The sequence below is a fragment of the Ochotona curzoniae genome, unplaced genomic scaffold (assembly GCF_017591425.1).
Source record: "Ochotona curzoniae isolate NIBS_2020 unplaced genomic scaffold, NIBS_Ocur_1.0 scaffold_2453, whole genome shotgun sequence".
Classification (NCBI taxonomy): domain Eukaryota; kingdom Metazoa; phylum Chordata; class Mammalia; order Lagomorpha; family Ochotonidae; genus Ochotona; species Ochotona curzoniae.
In genome coordinates, this window is record NW_024467094.1 from 9,703,000 (window position 1) to 9,726,568 (window position 23,569).

At 51.7% G+C, this 23,569-nt stretch overlaps 1 protein-coding gene across 1 annotated transcript in view; it reads right to left on the minus strand.

Annotated features, from left to right (window-relative positions):
• SPNS3 (sphingolipid transporter 3 (putative)) overlaps positions 1-23,569 on the minus strand; it is a 48,298-nt gene that overhangs the window by 11,870 nt on the left and 12,859 nt on the right. Inside the window, exons 5-8 of the mRNA XM_041000826.1 lie at positions 23,325-23,391; positions 21,901-22,049; positions 21,086-21,238; positions 15,258-15,447 (exon numbers count right to left, since the gene is read on the minus strand). Coding sequence (XP_040856760.1) covers positions 15,258-15,447; positions 21,086-21,238; positions 21,901-22,049; positions 23,325-23,391 — 559 coding nt within the window. The remainder of the gene's footprint in view (positions 1-15,257; positions 15,448-21,085; positions 21,239-21,900; positions 22,050-23,324; positions 23,392-23,569) is intronic.

The following is a 23,569-nucleotide window of genomic DNA, read 5'->3' on the forward strand; positions in this document are numbered from 1 at the left end:
AACCAGCTCCCTAATATATCCCTTCATCTGTCACTGCACATGTCCTACTGACCCTGGCTCCCCATAGAATCCTGTCTGATGCATAACCCACATAAAGATGAGATTCATAATGGGCATTGTTCTCTTTTTTTTAAAAAAATTACTTTTATTGGAAAAGTAAATTCACAAAGAGAAGGAGATATCTTCCATCCACTGGTTTACTCCTGGCTGGAGCTGAGCTGATCTGAAACCAGGAGCCAAGAAATTCTTCCAGGTCCCCCACACGGGTACAGGGTCCCAAGGCTTTGGACCATCCTCCATTGCTTTTCTCCTCAGGCAACAAGCAGGGATCTGGGTGAGAAGTGGAGCAACCAGGACTTGAACAGATGCCCATATGGGATCCTAACATTTGCAGGTGAAGGGTTAGCCTGTTGAGCCACAGCACTGGTCCCCATGGGTGTTGTTCTAAATGGCAAAGTCTCAGTGATGTGGTGCAGTGGGTTGATTTGCCGCTTGAAATGCCGACATCCCATCTCAGAACACTGGTTCTGATCCAGCTCCCTGTTAATGCACGTGGGAGAGCAGCAGATGACTCAACAAGTCCTTTGGGTCCTGTCATCCACGTAGGAGACCTGGTTAGAGTTCTGAGATCCTGGCTTCTGTCTGGCATGGCCCTGGCTGTGGCAGACACTTGGGGAGTGAACCAGTAAATGAAAAGTCAATTGATGATGACTCAATCCCTCCTCTCTCTCTCTCTGACTTTCAAATAAATAAATACTTTATAGAGATCAACATTATGGTACAGTGGGTTAAACTGCAGCCTGAATGCCAGCATCCCATCTGGGCACCGGTTCAAGTCCCAGATTGTGAAGCTGCTCCATCTCTGATCCAGCTCCCTGCTAATGTGCCTACAAAAGCAGTGGGAGATGGCCCAGAGGCTTGGTCCAATGCCACCTAAATGGGAGAAGCAGGTGAAGTTCCTGGTTTCATTTGGGGAGTGAACCAACAGATGGAGGATCTCTCTCCCTTCCACCTTCTTTTCTCCCTCTCTGTCCCCACTTTCTTTTCACTCTTTCTATATCTCTGTCTTTCAAATAAGCAAATACATTTTCAAATAAATAAATAAATGCTGTTTGGGGGGCAGTGTGCTACACAAGCAATAGAAGACAGATACACATCAAGTCTCATCTTTCAAGAATGAATAAGGAGCGGCCGCTGTGATAGCTCAACTGGCTAATCCTCAGCCTTCCAGTGCCAGCATCCCCTCTGAATACCGCTCCATGTCCCGGTTGCTCCACTTCACAGCCAGCTCCCAGCTTGTGAACTGAAAAGCAGGGAAAGATGATTCAAACTCTTAGGACCTGCACCCACACAGGAGACCCAGAAGAAGCTCCTGATATCTGACTTTGGGTTGGCGATGCTCCAGCCATTGCGACCATTTGGAAGTGAATCAGCAAATGGAGTATCTTTCTCTCTCCTTCTGTCTGTGTACAACCTGCATTTTCAATAAAAATAAATAAATCTAAAAAAAAAGAATTAATAATGTAATTTCCATCCAGATGAAAAGAAGGGAAGCAACACGTAAAGGGTTAAAAAAAAAAAAAAGCTCACTTTATTCTCCATAGCAACCATTTGGTACCAGGAGACAGCAGAGCAAATGTTTGCAAAGAAATGCAGGAAAGAAGGTGATCCAAGACCGCTGCACCTGGTGAGATGTTCAAGCCAGGAGCCAAGGACCAGGGAAGAGTGCAAGCTGCTTAGCCACAAAGTCTCCCCAGATAGAAACTGTAGCAAAATAAAGAACTCGGACTAGAGATTCCGTATAAACAAACCAAAAGTGAGCAGTGAATATATTTAAATATGGGACTCCTGTCAAACCACTATAAGGGGTATGCTCAGAGGACAGACTGCATGCTATAAATCTAAAAAAGGTAAAAATATAACTAACAAGAATAGAGAACCCAGAAATAAAGCCACATATTTACAGCCCTGGCTTTTGACAATGGCAGCAAATACATCCATTGGAGAGAAGAGAATTTCTTCAACAAATGGATCCAGGAGAACTGAGTATCCATGGGCAGGGAGAGAGAAGCTAGACTCCAGATCTCTCACCATACGTGGAAATCAGCTCAAAAAGCACCAGGGGGCTACAGGTAAGACCCAAAAGCAAGAAACTACTAGAAGAAAATATGGTGGAACTTGGACATGGCATGATGGCTCAATGGTTAAATCCTCACCTTGCAAAAGCCAGCATCCCATATGGGTACCAGTTTGTACTCCAGCTACTCCACTTTCCATCCATTTCTCTGCTTATGTCCTGGGAAATCAATAGAGGATGGTCCAATGCCTTGGGATCCTGCACCTGAATGGTAGACCTGGAAGAAGCTCCTGGCTCCTGGCTTCAGACCAGCCCAGCACCAGCCACTACTGCCATTTGGGGAACGAACCAGTAGATGAAGATCTGTTCTGTCTCTCCTTCTTTCTCTGTAACTCTACCTTTCAAATAAAAGTAAATAACTCTTTTTAAATAAGTGAATATATATATATGCAAAGAGCTGGGATGGAAATTGGGTTTGCCAATGATCAGTTGTGATGCCAGCATACCATACCAGAGGGCCTGGACTTGAGTCCCACCTCCACACTTTCTTCTATAGTGCACCTGGCAGCAGGTGGTGGCTCAGGTAGCTGGGACCCTGTGACCCACGTGGGAGACCCAGGTCAAGTTCCTGGCTTCCAGCTTTGGCCTGGGCCATTCCCAATCATTAGAAGCTTTTGGGGAATGAAGCAGCAGATGAAAGTTCCTTTCTCTCTCTCTCTTAAACTTGAATATGTTTGGGGCTTGGTGCCATGGCCTAGTGGCCAAAGTCCTCACCTTGCATATGCTGTGATTCCATATGGGCGCCGGTTCTAATCCCGGCTCTCCCGCTTCCCATCCAGCTCCCTGCCTGTGGCCTGGGAAAGCAGTCGAGGATGGCCCAAAGCCTTGGGACCCTGCACCCGTGTGGGGGACCTGGAAGAAGTTCCTGGCTCCTGGCTTCGAGTTGGCACAGCACCAGCCGTGGTCACTTGGGGAGTCAATCATCAGACAGAAGATATTTTTCTCTGTCTCTCCTCCTCATTCTCTCTATATATATCTGACTTTGCAATAAAAAATAAAAATAAAAATAAAAATAAATAAGTCTTTTTTAAAAAAACTGAATGTTTGGGCCTCTGCACCCACTCGGGCAATCAAGATGGTATTTCAGGCTCCTGGCTTCAGCCTGGCCCAGTCCTGGCCACTGTGGCCATTTGGGGAGTGAACATGTAGGTGGAAGATTTCTGTCACACCCTCCCTCTGTGTCATGTTGCCTTTTACATAAATAGATAATCTTTTTAAAATGTTACTATAGTTTTTGAAATTTGGATAAGACACAATAAAACCCAAGGGGTTGTGGGAGAAGCAGGAGAGAGCTGCTGCCTTCCTACCTGGCCCTACCTGGCATTCAGTAAGGACGGAGTTTTGAAGTGAACTTGAACTTAATCCCTTTGATTTCATTTCCATTGCCTCAAGTACTTTTCTATAAAGTAAGCCTATTACATGATTCTATTTATATGAAACGCCTAGAATAGGTAAATCTGCAAAGACAGAAAGCAGATCCGTGGTTGCGTGGACTGGCTGGGGTTGGGGGAGGATAGACAAGGCGGTGTGGAAACGAACCACTTCCTTTGGATATGATGGAATGTTCTCATGTTTGGGGTGATGGTTGCACAGCTCTGACTACACTAAAAACCACTGAATTACATATTTTTTTAAGTGTAGGTGGCACATTAACACATGAATTGTACCTCAATAAACCTGTGGGTATTTTTTTTTTAACTACACTACCATGGGACCCCCAGTTTAATAAAATATTTACAACTAACCATAAATCAGTGTATAGAAAGACACATATAGGGATGGGCACTGTGACAGCAGATAAAGACACTGCCTGCAGTGCCGGCATCCCATATGGGCACGGATCTGTATCGGATGCTCCACTTTCAATCCAGCTCCCTGCTAATGTGTCTGGAAAAGCAGCGGAAGATGCGCTTGAGTCCCTGCATATATGTGGCAGATTCGGAAGAAGCTCCTGGCTTCTGGCTCTGGATCGGCCCAACTCCATCTTTGCAGCCATTTGGGGAGTGAACAAACAGGTAGAAGATCTCTCTCTCTTTTTCTCTCCTCCCTTCTCTCTGTGTCATTCTGCCTTTTTTTTAAAAAGACATAAACAGACAAAAGGTTGCCTAATTAAATAACAGACATGGGAACAAACAGATCAAAATGTTAACAACAGTTAATTCTAGGAGATGGTAGAGGTGAGTGTTTTGGCCAAGTAGTTAAGTTATTTGCTTCCCATACCAGAATGCCTGGGCCCAATGCCCACCTGAGCTCTCAACTGGCTGCCTCTGGTGTGGATTCGGGGGGCAGCAGTGACTGGGGTCCTGCCACCCACGTGGGAGACCTAAACGGATTCCAATCAGCCTCGGCATAGGTACCTGGGGAGCGAGTTGGCAGCTCGGTGTTTTCTCATGGTCTCTCTCTCTCTGACCCCTCAACTTTCAAATGATTTTTTTTTTTAAACCTTATGTGTAATTGCTGTTTTCTTCTTTGTACTTTCTGCTTTGGCTTTTGGTTTCCCCCAAACAAAAATAGAAAGGCCACTTGATGCAGTGTGGTAGACAGAGTGGCTGTCCAGCACCCCACTTCCGCGTGGCAACAGCATCCACCCGTGGTGGCCTGGCCGAGGCCTGTGAGCTTGCCGCCCCACTCCTCCTCCTCCTTCCCTTCAGCGTGTGTATGCTGTCCTGGGTGACCTCACGTGGTCCTATAAATAACCCACCCTGGGTTCAAGCACACCCCTCGGTCTTGTAGCATCCCCAGATGTCACACATCTAAACTAGACTCCTAAGTCTACCTCCTTCAAACAGCCCCTGCCCGTCCCTCAGGCCGCCCTGCCTGGGAAGGGCAGCTCCATGCTCCCAGTCATCTGGACCAAAAACCCTGGCACCCTCCCTCCTCTCTTCCCTTTGTTTCACACTTCACACCCAATCAAGCAGGAAATCCTGTTCATTCTACTGCATGAACCCAGGACCCGAGAGCTCATCCCACGTCCTCCACAAACACCCTGGCCTGACTGCTGCCTTCTCTTGCCAGGCAGACTGGAAAACCCCTTCACTCGTTTCCCAGCTTCTGTCCTATTCCTTTTCATCCTGTTCTCACCCAACGCAGGAGCCAGGAAGACAGTCGAACCATGTGGTTGAGAGTCACAGAACAGCCCCAGAGGAGCTGCGTCTTTTTGATGCTCACGTTGGCGTAGTCCCCACCCATAGTGGTCCTCAACTGCCCTTTCTCTCTAACTTGACCTCTTCAAGTTCCTGGCCTGGGCCTAAAGAAATTTGGCAATGTCCAGTTTTGCTTTCTTAGAGTGTTGCCTAAGAATCCTACAACAGGAATGAGGAACATTTTTTTTTTCTCTTCCAAGGACTATCGGATGCTTGTATCATTTGCTGGCCACAAGAACTGAACAACTTACAAAGTAACCTGCTCTGGGCCCAGCATGAGCATAGTGGTTAAAGTCCTCACCTTGCACATGCTGGAATCCCATATGGGCACTGGTTCTAATCCTGGCAGTCCTGCTTCCCATCCAGCTCCCTACTTGTGGCCTGGGAAAGCAGTCGAGGACAGCTCAAAGCCTTGGTACCCTGCACCCATGTGGAAGACCCGGAAGAGCTCCTGGCTCCAGGCTTCGGGTTGGCTCAGCTCGAGTCACTGCGGTGAACTGTCAGACGAACGGAAGATCTTCCTCTCTGTCTCTCCTCCTCTCTGTATATCTGCCTTTACAATAAAAATAAATAAATCTTAAAAAGAAAAAAAGCAACCTGCTCTGGAGGCTTGCTTTGCAGAGTAGCTGGCTGAGCTGCATCTGCAATTGCTGGCATTACACGAGTGCCAGTTCAAACCTCAGCTGATCCACTTCCAGATACGGCTCCCTGCTAATGAGTCTGGGAAAGCAGCCCCCTAGAAGGTGATCCCCAGTTCTTGGGCCCCTCCTTGCCTCCTACTTGGTCCAGCCCCAGCTATTGCAACCATATGGGGAATAAACCAACAGATGAAAGATCAATTTCTTTCTGTCTTACCCTCTCTATGCATTACATTGTCTTTCAATTCAATCTTAAAAATAGTTTTCATTAAGTGGTTAGCAATGTATTGAAGTTTGAATCCCACCTGCAGCTGCCTTGGCAAGGCCAGATGAGAATGATTTTTGCAGACCTTACACAGCCTACAGGCCAGATGTTCCCCAACTCCCCACCTCCACCCATCACCTCTGACCCCATCCCATCCCTGCTCCCTCCATCACCATCATGACCTCTCCCTTATCTCTTCTAACTCTCCCCCAGGTCACCCCACTTGAGCCACTTATCCTCCTAGAGGTCTCAGGCATAATCTGAGATTTTTTAAGTTCTGGAAACCAAGCAGGGGGTTGAGAGTAAGTGCCTGACTCCAAATTTCTCACCTATAGGACCAGAAAGACAGCACAAAATGAAAAAACCACACACTGTCCCCTGCAGCATCACACACTGACATGACCCACAGTGCAATGAGGAGGAGCCCAGGACACAGGGCCAGCTTTACTTTCCCAGTTCGCTGCCACTGCCATATCTCTGGTCACGCATAGTTCTTCAGATCCACCATCAAAAAACGGAACCTGTATCCTTGCTTGTTAATCAGCACAGGAAGTTGAGGCTCAATCCCAGAACAAAATGGAGCACAAATGTGACTTTCAAAGACTGGTCATTAAAGGCAACATCGCCACCCCCTGGCTCTCCATCTCAGGATGCCAGCCTTTGGAAGCTGGCCACTGAGTCGTGAGGAAGCTGAAGCCCCATGAAGAGGCCGCCGGCAGGTGTCCCATCTAAGGTCTCAGCCAACAGCGTGAATCAGCTGCCAGATAGCCCACTACCTCCACCCCCCATCCCAGCGCCATCTTGCCTGGCTAATGTTAGGTAGAAAAAGAGAAAAGTTAAACTCTCCCACCCCATGTCCAGTGCTGATCTGTGAGCAAAACAAATGCTTCAGCCACGAGAGCAAGTAGGTCGGGCTCAAAGCTTTATCTGTGTCATCCATGAACTGAGAGATCAGTACCCCTGTTCCATTGCTGTGATAATAGGGGTTCAGCAAGGTCAAGGTCTTGGCCTAGGTCACACAGCTGATAAACAAAGAAGCAGGAATGGTGTCCAGATCTCCTAGACTCATCCGGGCTCGCTCTCTGTCCCCTGCCTCCCTCCTGCCCTCTTCACCTTCCTTGCCCACAAAAGCCACCCAAGGGGGTGAGCAGTGTGCAGTCACGTCTTCCAGCCAGTAGGTCAGCAGTGATGGTGGAGCCCCTGCCCTAGACTCAGTCTCTCCTGTGAGCACAAATGCCTTCTCCTCTGAAGGGCAGCAGCTCTGGGAAAAAGGCCAGGGAAGGGAGAGTGAGCCAGGACCTGCTGTGTGGCTGTCTGGATCCTCATTAACAGCCGGGAAGTTTACCTCCCTTGCCAAGAGGACTGGGAGGATGGAAGAAGTCAACTTCTCTGAGCCTGCTGGGGGGCACGGGCCTGGGCTCCCCCAGGGAAAGCCCCACACCACACTTTGTAGGCTCAGAAAATTCTATTTCCATGAAACACAAGGCCTGGACTATACTTTGGGGAATTTGAGAGCAGACACCGTGCCACCAAAAACCCCTCTTTGCCATGCAGGACAGTTATAAACACAAAAGTAGGGGGTTCAGTGCAGTAGCCTAGTGGCTAAAGTCCTCGCCTTGCATGCACCGGGATCCCATATGGACACCAGTTTGTGTCCCTGCTTCTCCACTTCCATCCAGCTCCATGTTTGTGGCCTGGGAAAGTTGAGGACAGCCCAAAGCCTTGGAATCTTGCACCCTCATGGGAGACCTAGAAGAAGCTCCTGGCTCTTGGCTTTGGATCGGCTCAGCTCTGGCCATTGCAGCCACTTGGGGAGTAAACTAGCAGATGGAAGAACTTACTCTTTGTATCTCCTTCTCTCTATACATCTGCCTTTCCAACAAAAATAAATAAATCTTAAAAAAAAAAAAACCACACAAAAGTACGAAGAGAAAAGTTGCACTTGACCAGAGACGCAAAAGTATACACACATCCGAGTTACCTGCAGACCCCAATACATGTGTATGTGTACAACTCACACAGAGACATGTATGCACAACAGTATCTCAACATACACACACAATAGCACACTCAGATGCACACATGCACATACGTGTGTGTCAGCCAGCACCCACGTGTTACTCGGGAGGCAGGCATACAAGAGCACACACGTCCACACACCCTGCACAGGCCTGAGCATATGCACACTCAGCTGCACACAGACACTAGCACACACAACCACCTCCCCACACACCCTTCCTGAGACGATCAGGGAGCCTCATCTCCCCAGGACTCGCTCCTTCTGCAGCAGAGACACTGGGAAAAGAACTTTGGTGCCGGCTGGTGTCCCGGCTGCTCCACTTCCCATCCAGCTCCCCGCTTGTGGCCTGGGGAAAAAAAAGCAGTTGAGAGCGGATCAAAGCCTTGGCATCTGCTTGGGAGATCTAGAGGGGAATCCTGGCTTCAGATCGGCTGAGCTCCGGCCATTGGGGCCACTTGGGGAGTGAACCAGCAGATGGAAGATCTCTCTGTCTCTCCTTCTCTCTGTAAATCTGCCTTTCCAATAAAAATAAATAAATAGTTTTTTAAAGAAGGTGAACCAATGGATGGGAGCAAGAAGATTGGGTGGACAGGTGGGTGTATGAGTGCAGGGATGGATGGTGGATAGGCGGGAGGGTGAGGGAGAAGGGTGGGAAGATGGGTGAAGAGTGGGATGGAAGGATGCACTGATGGGTAGAAGAAGCTAAAATCAATCCTTCCTGTCTTAAACTCAAATGAAAGTTAACCCTTTGGCCTCTTTTGGATGTCCTATCTACAGCTGACATCCTCAGCTCCAAAGACCTCATCTCATCTGCCATGGGCAGCCGCAGCCAGTTCCCAGAGTGATGCCACGTGCCCTGCACTTCAGTCTCGCATATTCAGCAGCCGATACCTGCACTTAGGTGGCCACCTCCATCAACCACCAGATGTCCATTCGCCAGAAATCAGAAACCCAAAACATAACCAATCCAAGCTGCTGATCTTCCTCTAAAACCTGCCACTCCACTGTTCCTATTGTAGGGAACAGCTTTTCCCTCCTTGCAGCAGCCCAAGTCACCCTAGAATTCACCTTTGACTTTTATACTCCACATCAGGAAATTCTTACAGCTCCACCTTCAAGAGACATTTGCAGATGCAGGCATGCGGGCCAGAGTTGGGTTTCCAGCATCCTACACTGGATCACCTGGGTTTCAGTTCTCTGGTTGCTCTCTCCAGTCTCCTGCTGTTGCAGACCCTGGGGCCAGGGGCGCATACCTTCAGTAACTGGGTTTCTGGGTGAGGGACCTGCATTAAGTTCCCAGCTTCTGGCTTTGGCCAGCCCCAGTCTCAGTTAGTGTATCTTTCTGGAAATGAACGGATAAATGGGAGCTTGCTCTGTCTTTCTCTCCCTTTCAAATAAAGAAGTACAAATTTCCAAGATGTACCTGTAATCCCATCACTCCCCACCACCTCCACTGCTCCTACTGGAGTCTTAGCACCCCCATCTCTGCAACAACCCAATTCTCTCTGCTTCTATCCTTATCCCTCAAATCTCTTCTCAACACAGTAGCCAGGGAGCACTATAAAACATAAGCCAATTACATAAGAAAACAAACAAAATCAATGAAACTGAAAGTTGATTCTTTGAAAAGGTCAGCAAAAGTGACCTTTTGTTACATTGACATGGAAAAAGAGAGAAAGAGAGAGAAGACTCAGATTGCCAAAATCAGAAATGAACATGGACATTATTAGTGATCTACAAAGTAGTATAAAGAAATGTTACAAAACAGCATGCCAACAATTAAAAGTCATCTATATTACATGTATATATTCTGAGACACAAATTCAAGAAGAAAATCAAAACTGACAGGCCTGGCGCAATGACTCCATGGCTAATCCTTGCCTTGTCCACACCAGAATCCCTTACGGTTTGTCCCACTTCCCATCCAGCTCCCTGCTTGTGGCCTGGGAATACAGTCAAGGACAGCCCAAAGCCTTGGGACCCTGCACCCATGGGGGAGACCTGGAAAAAGCTCCTGACTTCAGCTTGGCTCAGCACCAGCCGTTGCAACTGCTTGGGGAGTGAACCAGCAGATGGGAGATCTTTCTCTCTGTATCTCCTTCTCTCTGTATATCTATCTACCTTTCCAATAGAAAGAAATAAATGTTTTAGAAAAAGGAAAATCTGAACTGACCTATAACAAGCAAATATTGAGTCAACAATTAAGAAATTTCTGACAAACAAAGACCAGTACCAAATGGTTTCATGGTGAAGTCTACCAAATATTTGAAGATGAATGAAGACAAATCTTCCATAAACCTTTCTAAAAAAACAAAAGCGGAATAGGAACTCCGGTCCAATATCCCCTACAACATAGGCACAACAAATCCTTGGCAAAATACAATTAAGAAATATAAACCTAGAAACTTGTAAGACTAATTGTATACCACGGTCAAGGGAGAATACGCCCTAGGAATACAAACAAGTTTGATATGACATAATCATATAGGGGCCAACACCACGGCAGAGCGAGTTAAGCTGCCATGTGCAACACTGCCATTCCATATCAGCACCACTTCAAGTCCTGTCTACTTCACTTTGGATCCAGTTCCTGCTAACGTACCAGGAAAAGAAGCATTATTCAAGTACGAGGGACCCTGCCACTCACATGGGAGACCTAGATGAGGGGGGTCCCTGGCTCCTGGCTTCAGCTGGGGCAGCCCTGGCCAGTGTAGCCATTTGGGGAAGTGAACCAGCTGATAAAAGTTCTCTATTTCTTTCACTGTCTCTCTCCATCTCCCTCCCTGTTTCAAATAAATCAAATCTTTTCTTGAACAAAAAATTGTATAGATGCCATCAATGTACTATGATAATAGAATAAAGGGCAAAGCCAGATGATCATGGCAGTAGCTCTACTGGACAAAAGCCACTTGCTAACCTCATTCCCAGCAAAAGCCCATTCCACTTGACGCCCAAAGGGCTGTAAGATCTGTCACCATCGTTCTATTCTCGCCTCCCGCAGTCCCTTCTCCCTCTGCCTGGAACTCTCCAAACAGTCACTTCATCCCCTCACTCAGCTCCCCACAGGTCTTCATCCAACAGTCTCCTCCTGGGAGGGAGCGTCAGGTACGGTGATTAGCACACCCATTGGGAGTCATATCCTACAGCCGAGTGCCTGAGGGTTCAAGTCCTGGCTCCAGCTCACAATTCCAATGTCCTGTTAAAGCAAATCTTGGGAGGCCGCAGTAAAGGACCAAGTGGCCAGGTCCCTGCCGTGCATGTAGGAGACTTGGACTGAGTTTCTGGTTCCTGGCTTCAGCTTGGCTCCAGTTGTAGCAGACATTTGGGAAATGAGTCAGCAAATGGAAAATCTGTCCACCTGTCTCAAGTAAATGAAGGCATTTCCCCTAAACATCCTCACGCTCCCAGTTCCTCCTCACACTCCTTATCTCCTAAGCACGTATTAGCTCCTGCAGTGTGATAGATAGTACTCAAGTATCCTGTTTGTTTTCTGTCTCCCCCAACTAGAACATAAATTCTTGAAGACAGAAGTTCTGGTCCATGCTGGTTACTACCACGACCATGTTTAAACCAGCACACACTGCCTCGTCAGCATTCTGTAGACACTTGCTGATTTCATAAACGGAGACCATCAGCTCATCTGTGGTCTGCCCCATCCCAGCCCAGATGCCTGACACCATGCTTAGGGTTGGAGTGTGCAGAAACCTTGCTGCCCAGACCTGGGCCCTGGGAAACTCACTACTGGGGCTGGGAGCAGTCAGAGCAGAAGTCACCGTGACTCAAGGAAGACGGGCCTGGAGACCAAGACGCAGCACTCCAGCAGCCAGGGACCCCCTATGGAAAGGGTGTTATGGTGCTCAGGGGGCTGAAGTTTGAATCTCAGGGCAGGATGGCACCCTCAAGCAACTCCTCCAGCCGGCTTGATCCATCAAAACGCAATGTCATTTCTAGATGAGCCACGCAGCCCTGGCGAGGTGCCAGGCTGCAGGTGTGAGGCAGCTGTGTCCCCGAAAGCCAGCCAAGGAACTGCCTCCCAGTGCCAACCAAGACAGTGGCAGAAGCAAAGTTGGCAGAAGGGGTGGTGTCCACAGCCCCAGCTGGTGAGGGTAGGCACAGGCCTCAATGGGTCTCCATCTGCCCCAGCCTCATCACTGCCACCAGCTCCCATGGGCCTCCCCTCCCTCAGCCAGGGAACTGTGAGGCATTCACAGTTAGGTCATAGATAAAGAATACCATTTTTAAAAAGCTATGCATGGATTTTCTTGCCCCCAAATAAACTCATCTTTTAATTCTGTTTTCCCAAGAACTTTCTGAAATACCCCCCTTAATTAGTCTTGCCTCATCCACTCTTTGCCACTGTCCCTGGGCCTCCTTTTCCAATCCGTCAAGTGGGCTGCATAAGCAGAAGGGACACTGGCAAGATTGTCCCAGTCCCCAGAATGTCGGCTGAAGCCAGGGCTGAGGGCAGTGGGTGTGCAGCACCTTTCCCTAAGAGACCGAGAGGCCAAACATGCCTTGAGGACTTGGCAGACTGAAGAATTCTCAGGACCAGTATGGTGGCATAGTAAGTAAAGCGACTGCCTGCGGCACCGATGTCTCATATGGACACATGTTCGAATCTTGGCTGTTTCACTTTCCCATGTGGGAGACCCAGGAGAAGCCCCTAGCCAGTGGAGTTTCCACCATGGCAGTCATTTAGGAAGTGAACCAGTAGATGAATGCACTCCTCTCTCTTTAACTCTGCTTTTCCAATGAGATAAATAAATCTTCAATAAAAAATATAAAAAGAAGCGTCTTAAGTGTTCCCCAAGGGGAGGTTTATCGAAGAGGCCCTTTCCTGCTGTTTTTAAGTTTTGCTTATTTGAAAGTTAGAATGACACACAGAGATCCTTCACCTACTAGTTCACTCTAAAAATGCCAGGAACACAGAACTCTCTCAGCGTCTCCCACACAAGCGGCAGGCTCCCAAGTACTGGAGCCATCACCACTGCCTGCCACGCTATGCATGAGCAGGGAGCCAGATTCAACGCAGAGGGGCTTAAACCAGATACTCTGCTATGGAAACAAGCCTCCCAAGTGGGCCTTTTTTAAAAATACATTTTGTAAAGATTTATGTATGTGAAAGTGTGACAGAAAGAGAAAGCAAAAGAGAGAGAATCCACTGGTTCACTCCCCAAACGGCTGCACTAGCCAAGTCCAGGCCAAATACAGAAGCCAGGAACTCGGTCCTAGTCTCCACCTGGGAGACAGGGACCCACACACTTGGGTCGTCTTCTCTTGCCTTCCCAGGTACACTAGCAGGGAGCTGCATCGGAAGCAGAGCAGCCAGGACTCAAGCTGGCACGCTGATGAAGGATGCTGGCACTGCTAACAGCGACTGAATCCTGTGCCACAACACCAGCTAGCCCAACAGCACCTTAACTGCTGAACCACAGCGCCTGCCCCAAGTCCTTTCTAAGACTAAACAGGGGGCCTCAGGCAAAACACACACGCTCACCCACTCATAGCTCACGCACACTCATGCACACACACAACTCGTGTGCTTGCATACCTACACAAACATACATGCTCAAGCATGCACACAGCCCACTCACTCATACAGACACACAACTCATGTGCTTACATAACACACAAACATAACACACTCATGCACACGCAAACACACATGCATACACACTCAAGCACACACACAACTCATGTGTACACACACTCCCACAGTCCAGTGCCTCTCAAGAAAGAAACCGGCCTTTGGCTAGCTGGACGCTGACTCTATCCCCCCACATTAGAGCCACAGAAGCGGGTTCGTGAACCCCACCCCGGGGTGCCCTGATACAGGTCACATGGCATCGGGGGAGCTTGGGCTTTGGGAAGGTCTGGGGGTGGGGGATCCACATGGGTCAGGAGTGAGGCAAGAGGACACCAGTGCCGTAAGCAGTTTATAAAAAATAACAGCATGACTTGATAAAGAAGAGTCGGGCAGACTATGTTTGGAATCTTGAGATCACAGACGGCTGGTGCTGGAGGCCAAGATCAAAGTCTACAGGCGATGGTCTGTGAGTAGGCAAAAGTCTGAGACCAAGGTCAAGGCCTGTGAGGGAGGTAGAACGTTCAAGACCACAGGACTGTGTGTTTTCAGATACCCTTGAGACAATCATATACAGACCTCCATACATGGGCCGGGTTGCTGCTTCCTCATCATCAAGCTCCGGGTGGTCAACGTCGATATGGGATGTAGCTGTCAATGTTCATGTCACATCACCTGCTGTCATTTGATTCCCCAAGCATTTCAACACAAGATTGAGGTAGCAAGCCTTCTAGGTCGACTTCCTTTCTCAGAAAAGGGGGTTTCCCTTTGGCCACTTTTATAGTCTTTATCTTGTGTCCATCTTTTTTCTCATTTTCTCAATTGCACATCGCCCCCTTTCCAACCCTTTTCATGCCACACTAGTCATGGTAACCAGTGGGAGTGGCTGCCCCTCTCAAGCTTACCCACAGGGTCATGAGGACATTATGGCAGGGCAAACATGAAGGACAAAAGAGGGGAGCCTGCCCACGGCCATCTATCCTGGGCAGAAAGTTCCAGCTGGGAATATAATACCTGCATCAAGAAAGTGGATAGGGCTCAGCGCAGTGGCCTTGAATGCACCAGGATCCCATATGGGCACCGGTTCTAATCCCAGTAGCTCCACTTCTCATCCAGCTCCCTGCCTGTGACCTGGGAAAGCAGTTGAGAACGGCCCAATGCCTTGGGACCCTGCACCCACGTGGGAGACCTGGAAGAAGTTCCTGGCTCCTGGCTCCTGGCTCCTGGCTTTGATTCAGCACAGCACCAGCTGTTGTGCTCACTTAGGGAGTGAATCATTGGATGGAAGATCTTCCTCTCTGTTTCTCCTCCTCTCTGTATATCTGACTTTGCAATAAAAATAAATAAATCTCTTTTTTACTGTAAAAAGTACAGAGGTCATGTATAAAGAAGAAGTGTAAATTGGCACACGTGAGCCTGTATGCACGGACACAGCCCACCCAGCCCATCTCCCACAGCACCTGCACTTACGTAAGAGGCCACCAGGGAGACCGAGGCCAGGACAAGAGCCAGGTAGAGACAGGGGGCTGCCATAAGCAGGCTGAAGGCGCAGATGAGGGGCTCAGCCCTGAGGTTGATCTTCTTGTACCTCCTTGATGCCTCTGCCCCCAGGATGACCCCAACGATGCCAGTCACAATGGTCAATGCCCCGAAAATCAGGCTGATGGGAAAAAGCAGAGAGGGCATGGTCAGGAGGCCAGCTCTGGATAGGGGCACTTCGTCCTTGCCCCCATCCTCTTTGTCTTATCCCTAGCCCAGTGCATGATCTGGTACCATAAAGATCGCGGTGGCTGGGGGCCCTGGGCCTCATTACCTCATCCCCCTGCTCCACTGTGGGTGCTCCTGGAGCCAGGAACCCACATACTCCCGCTCACAATCCATTTTCCAGCATCATCTTGAGGATAGCACTGGCCATGCAAGTGGTCCTCACAGTATGCCACACTTTCCAGTAGTCTCCATCCCAGAGTCTCCCTGAAACCCCACACCAAGAGGAAGTTCAGAGCGTCTATGTCGGCCTCAGGCCCCTCCCTGGATCCACCCTTCCCTGCCCATCGCTGAACCCCTCTCAAGCACCTCCTCTGGACCGCCACCCCACCACCACCACCCTTCCCACTTCTGCCTGCACCTGCTGCAACTCCATAGGGTTTCTCCTTAGGGGGAACTGTACTTCAGAATCCCCCTCCTACCAGGGAAGAGTGTGTTGGTGCCCCAGGTCAAACCTCTGTCTGCAAAACCAGTGCCAGCGTCCCACATGGGCAGCAAATGCTGCTCTTCTAGTCCAGCTCCCTAACGTGCCTGGCAAGGCAGCAGAAGATGGCGCATGTGCTGGGGGCCCCGCCTTCCACTTGGAAGACTCAGAGGGACTCATGGATCCAGTCTGGCCCTGGTCCAGCCATTGTGGCCATGTGGAGAAGGAACCAGCAGATGGAAGCTCTCATATTGTCTTCCTTTTCTCTGTAACTCTGCCTTTCAAAACAATAAGTAAATCACTCCAAAAAAAAAAAAAAAAAAAAAAGCAGGGCAGGCTCCCAGAGGGTGCTTTGTAAAAACACAGACAGGCCTCCTGCCTGCCCATGCCCCGACCAGCTCTCACAGCCGCCCTGCGTGGTCCGGCTCTGCCTGGCACACATGGACCATCATAATCTGACTCTGGCAAACCTCAGCCCCCTCCTCTCCCACCCCACTCCCCACTTCATAGCTCATTCCTTCCTCCAGAACATCCTTTACAAGTTTTCTCACCCACCAAACTCCTACTTATCCTTCAAGGCCCATTGCCAATGTCCCCTCCTGGGGAACGCCTTCCCCTGTTGCCTTGCTGACTCCTTCCATAGCACTTTTTGTGTTCTGTCATCGGAGTTCTTCCCCAGCCCGTGACCTCCCCGAGAACAGGGCACATCTGATCTGCTTCCCTGACTCTATGCTGGGAGCACAGAGCCTAAGCCTGGAATGTGAGAAATGAAGCGTATGTGGAGTGAGCTCCCCAGCTCCCCGCCCCCCGAATTCCCGGGTGCACACATGAGGAAGGCAAGATCGAGATGACCCTGTTGGAAGGTAAAGCCAGGATTCCAACGTGTACTTTCACCCACTCTGGCCTTCCAGTTCCCTCAAACCTTTTTTTTTTTTTTTTTTTTTTAATGATTTATTTGTTTACTCGAAAGGCAGAGTTACAGAGAGGGAGGGCCACGGAGATCTTCCATCTGCTGGTCCTTTCCTCCAGATGGCCCCAGCTGCCAGGGCTGAGCCAGGCCAAAGCCAGGAGCCAGGAGCTGCCTCTGAGTCTGCCACATGGGTACAGGAGTCGGTGCCCTTGGGCCATCCTCCACTGCTTTCCCAGGCACAATAGCAGGGAGCTGACTCGGAAGCAGAGCAGCTGGGGCATGAACCAGCGCCCCTACAGGTGTCAGAGACGGTGGCTTAACCCGCCATAACACAGGGCACCCCCCCACACACCGAGCCTGCTTTTCCAGGAGCCCCAGAGGGACAGCGGAGAGCAAGGTCTGCATGAACCCTCAGAAATATAAGTGACCACCAGGAGCTTGGTGGCCTCCTCCGGCGGCCCCACCGATTGGCCCTGCTGACCTGCTCTCTGCCCCAGCCCCTCTTTCAGCTCCCAAATGCCCAAGAATCCTCCAAACACTCCCTGTGCTCTGCCATGTCCCTACCATTGTCCACGCCGTCCCGTTGACCCAGAACACCCCTGTCCTCCCCTGACCCCTCTCCATGTGGCCAGCCTCCCCTCCCAGACATTTCCAGAAGTATGGGAGGGGCGGGGAGTGGCCAGCACCCTGTTATTTCCAGATCACCTGTTGGCATCTGTAAAGATGATGGTTGCCAACAAGCAAAGGAAACAACTCGGGGTCCAACACAGCGAGTTGCGCCTCCACTTGCAATGCTGACAGCCCTACTGGAGTGCCAGTTCAAGTCCCGGCTGTCCTGTTTCTGACCCAGTTCCCTGCTCATGCAGCTCATGATGTTCCAAGTCCTTGGCTCCTGGTCACCCACGTAGAAGACCTGGATGGATTTTCCGGCTCCAGGATCTAGCCTGGCCGAGCTCCAGATGTGGTGGACATCTGAGGAGTAAACCAGATGACAGAAGATCTTTGCGTCTCCCCCTCTGTCTCTGTCACTCTGCCTTTCTGACAAAAAGAAATAAATAATTTTTTAAAACAATCTCAGCAACTTTTAAAAAAATGAAAAAACCACCTCTCCACCTCTCTCCTAAGCACCTGCTATGAGAATGCACCCCACAGGCGAGGACACGTGGGTTCGCTCCCTACCCCAGCCCCGCAGTGGACAGAAACAGTGCAGAGCCCAGAGAACGCAAGAACTGGCTAGAGGTCACACAGCCCCTCAAGGGCAGAGCCAGCACCTCCTGGCCCTCTGTCTGCCAGTCAGAAGCAAGCAAGTCCTCTGGCAGCTTACCCTACCCTCACCGATCCTTCCAGGCCTTCCAAGTCATGCCAGGCTTCAGCTCGGCCAAGTCAAGGATCCCAGTGCCAGAGCAATGACGTCTCCGTCCAAGCCCTGTGAGCCTGAGGACTCGGGCAGGCGGACAGCCCGGCTGGCCCCCTGCCACACACACACACACACACACACACACACACTGGCCCTTGAGCCAAGGTGTGCCCAGCAAGCATGCCCAGCCCTGGTCTTGTCTTTTCCCGGCTGCCCACACAAGGCCTTCCCGGAATCCCAGTTTCTCCATGCCAACAGTGCCCTCCAGGGCCTCAGACTACTGTGCTGTCTCCCTGTTCAATAGCCCGGGCAAGGGACTGTCCTAACTGCACTTACATGCCCCCCAGGGTGGGAAGCTCACTACCTACCCTCATTCAGGCCAGCAGAACCTGTATGAGGAAAGATTTCCCACTGGCTGAGCTGGCATGCCGCAGCTTCCCACCCCTGCCCCGCTGGCTAGCTCATACTAACCCAGGGGATACAGTCTCAGTGAGGTCTACGCACGGCCCCACCAACAGCCCCTTCGGCCCCTCTGCGGGCACTCAATGTCTCTACATCATAGCATCCAGAGCCCATAAAGGCTGCCACCTCTGCAGAGCTAGACTTTACGCTTAGGACAAAGGAACTTGGCTAGGAGAGCTTGTCCTCCAGGTGAGCACTAATGGTGCTGATCAAAACATCCGATCAAAACATCCTCGCTGGAGGAAACTTTAGGCAGAAGCAAGTGACGCGGCTGTAAGCCCGGAGATCCGGCAGCCGCTAACAAACAGGCAAGGACAGCTTCTCCCTGAGCCTGTGGAGGGAACTGGATCCTGCTGTCATCTGCATCTTGCCCCAGGGACACCATGTTGGACTTGTGACCTCCACAGTTATGAGTGGGGGCTGGCATGTGCCTCAGCTGGAAAAGCCACTGTCTGTGACACCGGCACCCTATATGGATGCTGCTGTGTCCCAGGAACCCCACTTCTGATCCAGCTTCCTGCTGATGCGCCTGGAAAAGCAGCAGAGGATGGCCCAAGTGCCTGGACCTCTGCAGCCCTGTGGGAGACCAGGATGAACTCCTGACTCCTGGCTTCAGCCTGGCCCAGCTTCAGTCGTGGCACACATTTGGAGAGGAAACCAGCAGATGGTAGAAGATCTCTCACTTTCTCTTCCCCACTTCTTTCCTGTGTGTGAGTGTGAGTGTGTGTGTGAGTGTGTGTGTGAGTGTGAGTGTGTGTGTGTGTAATTCTTTGGCTATTCTCTGCTACTCTCGCAGGTGTATCAACAGGAAGTTTGATGAGAAGTGGAGCAGCCAGGATTCAAACTGGTATCCATTTGGGATGCCAGCACTGCAGGCAGCTGCTTAACATGCTACATCAGGGCCAGCTCCTCTGCTGCACTTTTTCAAGCTGCTATGGCAATCATTCCATCTTCACCTCTGGAGACAGAGCCACGCTGCGACAGAGCCAACACACACATCAGCCTCGCTCCACGAGCTCACCCACTGACTGTGCACCCTGCGCCAAGAGGGAAGATGCACGGTCATCAGGCAGAGGCGGCGAGACGCAGTACGTCAGAGCGCTAGCTCAGCAGGCCGATGGCTTGGGCTTTGTCACCAGTCAGCGACAGGACCTCGGACCAGTCCCTTCACCTCTCTGATCCTCCCGCTCATCATTTACAAAGCTGCAATCCTAGGAACGCCTTCCTCAAGAGGTTCTTCACGAACAGCACTTGGCACAGGGCCTGAAGGTCAAGTTTATGGAGCCCTGAGGAGACAAGCAGCAACTCGCAGAGGGCATGGCCAGGGCCCAGGCATGGGCAAGCCAGAGACCAAGGGCATCCTGGAAGTTTGCAAGGCTTTGTCTGGTGCCAGGGAGAAGTGAGAGAGGAGGCTGTGGTTGTTGGCATCAGTGCATCCCGCAGGAAACCATCGCTGCCCCGACCCTAAGGAGCCCAGCATAGCGGACTGTCAGGGGAAGAACTGACAGAACGGAGGCCGAGACGAAGCAGCCAGATTGATGGAGGAGGAGTCTGGGCTGGAGGGCTTCCTGGAGGAGCAGGCAGGATAGGATGCTGTCCCTGACCCAGGATCTGGGGGTTGTTTGGGTCTGTGGAGAATGGAGTCACGTGGTGAGCACAGAAGGCGAGGAGCAGGCATCTGAGACAGCAACAAAGACGCCCCTTGGGATCCTGCATCTCCCACTGGGGCGTGGGGCTGCAGTCCCAGCTCAGCTTCCTGTCAGTGTGCAGGGATGCAGGGATGGCCGAGCGTTTGGGAAACCCCTGGGGCGGGGCTTGGGTCTAGGCTCTTAGTGCTAGAACTTTGTGAACCAATGAATGCAAGATCGCTCTCTCTCTTTGTCTCTCTGTCTCTCTCTCCGTGTTTCACATAAATTAAAAACAAATAAAAATTTAAAAATAGAAGATGGGCAGGAAGTGGGAGCAGGCATCCCCGAGGGCACTGTACCCCCTCCTTACTCCCCCAGCCACTCTCCCAGTTCTCTCAGTGCCTCCAACGAGGCACAGGACAAACAAATGCAGTCCCTGAACCAGAGAAGTAACAAGGGCTCCTGGGCCTCTATTTACAATCTGCAAAATGGGCTCCCTTCACGGACGACACCAAAGACTATCTCAAAGGAAGGCTGCCTAGGCCTCCCCGCATCCAAGCCCCACCCCCGCAGCCTCACCCTCTCCCTAGCCAACGTCTTCCAGACTCCCACAACAACCCCAAAATGGGGTAAGGCAGAGATTGTGTCCCAGAGAAGGCAAGGTGTGGGGAGCTTGGTGACGGGTAGGACCCGACCCCCAGCCACCAAGCAGCTCCTGGGCCCTGCCCACGCAGCCCTGGAGAAGACCCTCACCTGTCCTGGCTGCCGCACGGCTCCCGGTAGCAGGGAAGCTGCAGCTCGTGGACCACGCGGGCTTCGAACAGGAACTTGGGCATCCAGAAGCCAAGGGCACCCGTCACAAAGGCCATGGCTGTCACCCCGAGGGTCGACCACACGAAGCTCCAGCTGCAAGAGAGGGTTATCCGGCTGAGGTGGTGAGAGGGCTTGGGGTTCAAGGGGCCAGCCCAAGACCCTACCCCCTCCAGGGACTCCAGGCTAGCCCATTTACACCCCCACTCACTCCCTCATGGAATCTAGGCTGGTACGTCCACAGCTCCACCCCTTGGAAACTCCAGGCTTGCACCTCTGAGTCTCTCCCTGCCCCCCACCTCCCCAGTAACAGCAAAAGCCCCTGCCCATGTTGTGCCTCGCTCCCTCCTATGCCCCCCACTACAAGGGCTACCTGATTCAACACCACAGCCTTGGGGAAGCTCCTGCCTTGCTTTCTTGGAGCTCACTCCTCCAGGCTCCGGACCATGGACCCAGGCAGATGAATCTAGTCCACTGCCCCCACTTCCCCACAGCTGGCTCCTGCATGCCCCACCTGGCACATCAGACTTGGCACAGAGGACAGTGCCCTCCCGTGGCCCCTGGAGAGGCTTGGATAAGCTCCTGGCCATGGCAATGGAGGCTAAAAAGTGGAGGGGCATCTCAATTGGCAAATGGGAGCTGAGAAGAGGAAAAGGATCAACCCAGGAGGGCTCCCTGGAGGCAGAGGTTGGAAGCCAGAGATGTGGAGTTGTAGAGGGGTTTCTGTATCTTTTGACGGTGGGGGCAGGGACACTCACTTTCGCCCCAGGTATCTGACATCCTCACACCAGCTGCTCCTTGGGTACTTTGTGGCCATAACCCCTTGCTTCTCGGCAGCTCCTCGGGGTGGGTCTGGAACCAGCAGGATAAGCAGGATCAAAGCCACGGTCTCCAGGCACGGCAGGATCTAAGGAGAGAAGGGCCCGGGAACTCAGGGCTGTTGGCTCTGCCTCCAGGAGACCCGGGTGAGTGGCCAAGGCCCGGGAGCTCAGGGCCGCAGGAGGGGCAGGCTCCAGTCCTAAGCATAAGTTCTGCACAGGGCAGGACACTCACTGTCTCCCAACTCCTCCCAGCCCCTCTGGGGAGCGGGCAGTCCCCCTAGCATCCATGGACCCTGACCACTGCCCCCAGAACTGGCCTTCCTCCTGGCTCACACCTTCACCTGCCCTGTCATTCTGTCCTGGTGGCCTCCTGCCCAGCCCCCAGGGACGGGGAAGTGAACAAGCTGCTCGAGGCACCCTTCAGTGAGCTCAGACCAGGAGGAAGTTCTTAGACCTGTCCACTCACAGCCCACCCCACCGCAGGTGCCCATTCTGCCTTCCATGGCCCCAGATGCCAGCTTGCTCAGTGCCTGGGAGACTCAGCCCAGACCTGCAAGCAGGACCAGACCCCTAGTCTGAGCCAACAGTAACTGCAGTCCCGAGAGGGCCCAGGATATGCTTCCAGCCGGCCCCGCTCCCTGAGTCAGCCCAGCTGCCAGTCTGTAAGGGACTTACTCTCATGCCCAGTATGATGACTCAGTGGCTAAATCCTCAACTTGTAAGCACCGGCACCTCATATGAGCACCGGTTTGCGTCCCGGCTGCTCCACTTTCCTTCCAGCTCCCTGCTTGTGGCCTGGGAGAGCAGTGAGGGATGGCCCAAAGCCTTGGGACCCTGCACCTGCATGGGAGACCCAAAGGAAGCTCCTGGCTCTTGGCTTCAGATCAGCTCAGCTCCGGCCGTTGTGGCCATTTGCAGAATGAACCAGTGGATGGATCTTTCTAACCCTCCTTCTCTCTATAAATCTGATCTGCCTTTCCAATAAAAATAAATAGATCTTTTTTTTTAAAAAAGGCGGGGAGGGCACCTCACTCTCACCTCACTGTCCCTGGGCCAGACTCTGCCCATCCCTTGCCTCAGAGCCCTGAAGATTTCCTGGGCAGCACTCACTGCCCCCACTTCACAGACAGACCCATCGAGGCTGAAGAGCACATGGTCTAGCCAGGACTGGACTGCAGGGCCCCTTGCTCCAGGGGAGGCCCAAAGCTGCCCATGTGGGACCACCCTCTGATGGCGCCCCCCTGTCTGAGCCTCCCCGCACCCCGTGGCGCCTGGTCCTGCGCCAAGTGGCCAAGGCCACGGGAGGCTGGAAAGTCCCTGCTAGCCCAGGGGGAAAGCGGAGGGAAGACAAACGGACTCACCCGGAGGGCCCAATGCCAGTTCCCAGTCAGCTCCGCCACAGCCGACCCCAGCACGTAGCCCAGCCCGCTGAAACAGAGAAGGGGGGGCCCGTGAGGGCAGGAAGGGGGCAGCTAGCACAAAGCCCCTTCCCTCAGGCAGGTAGGCACAGGAGGGCTGGATGGCCATTGCCCTTGGGCAGCCAACAGCAACTTCTGGCTGCCGGGCACCTCACCCCAGAGCTTCTCTCGCCCCAGCCCACACCCCT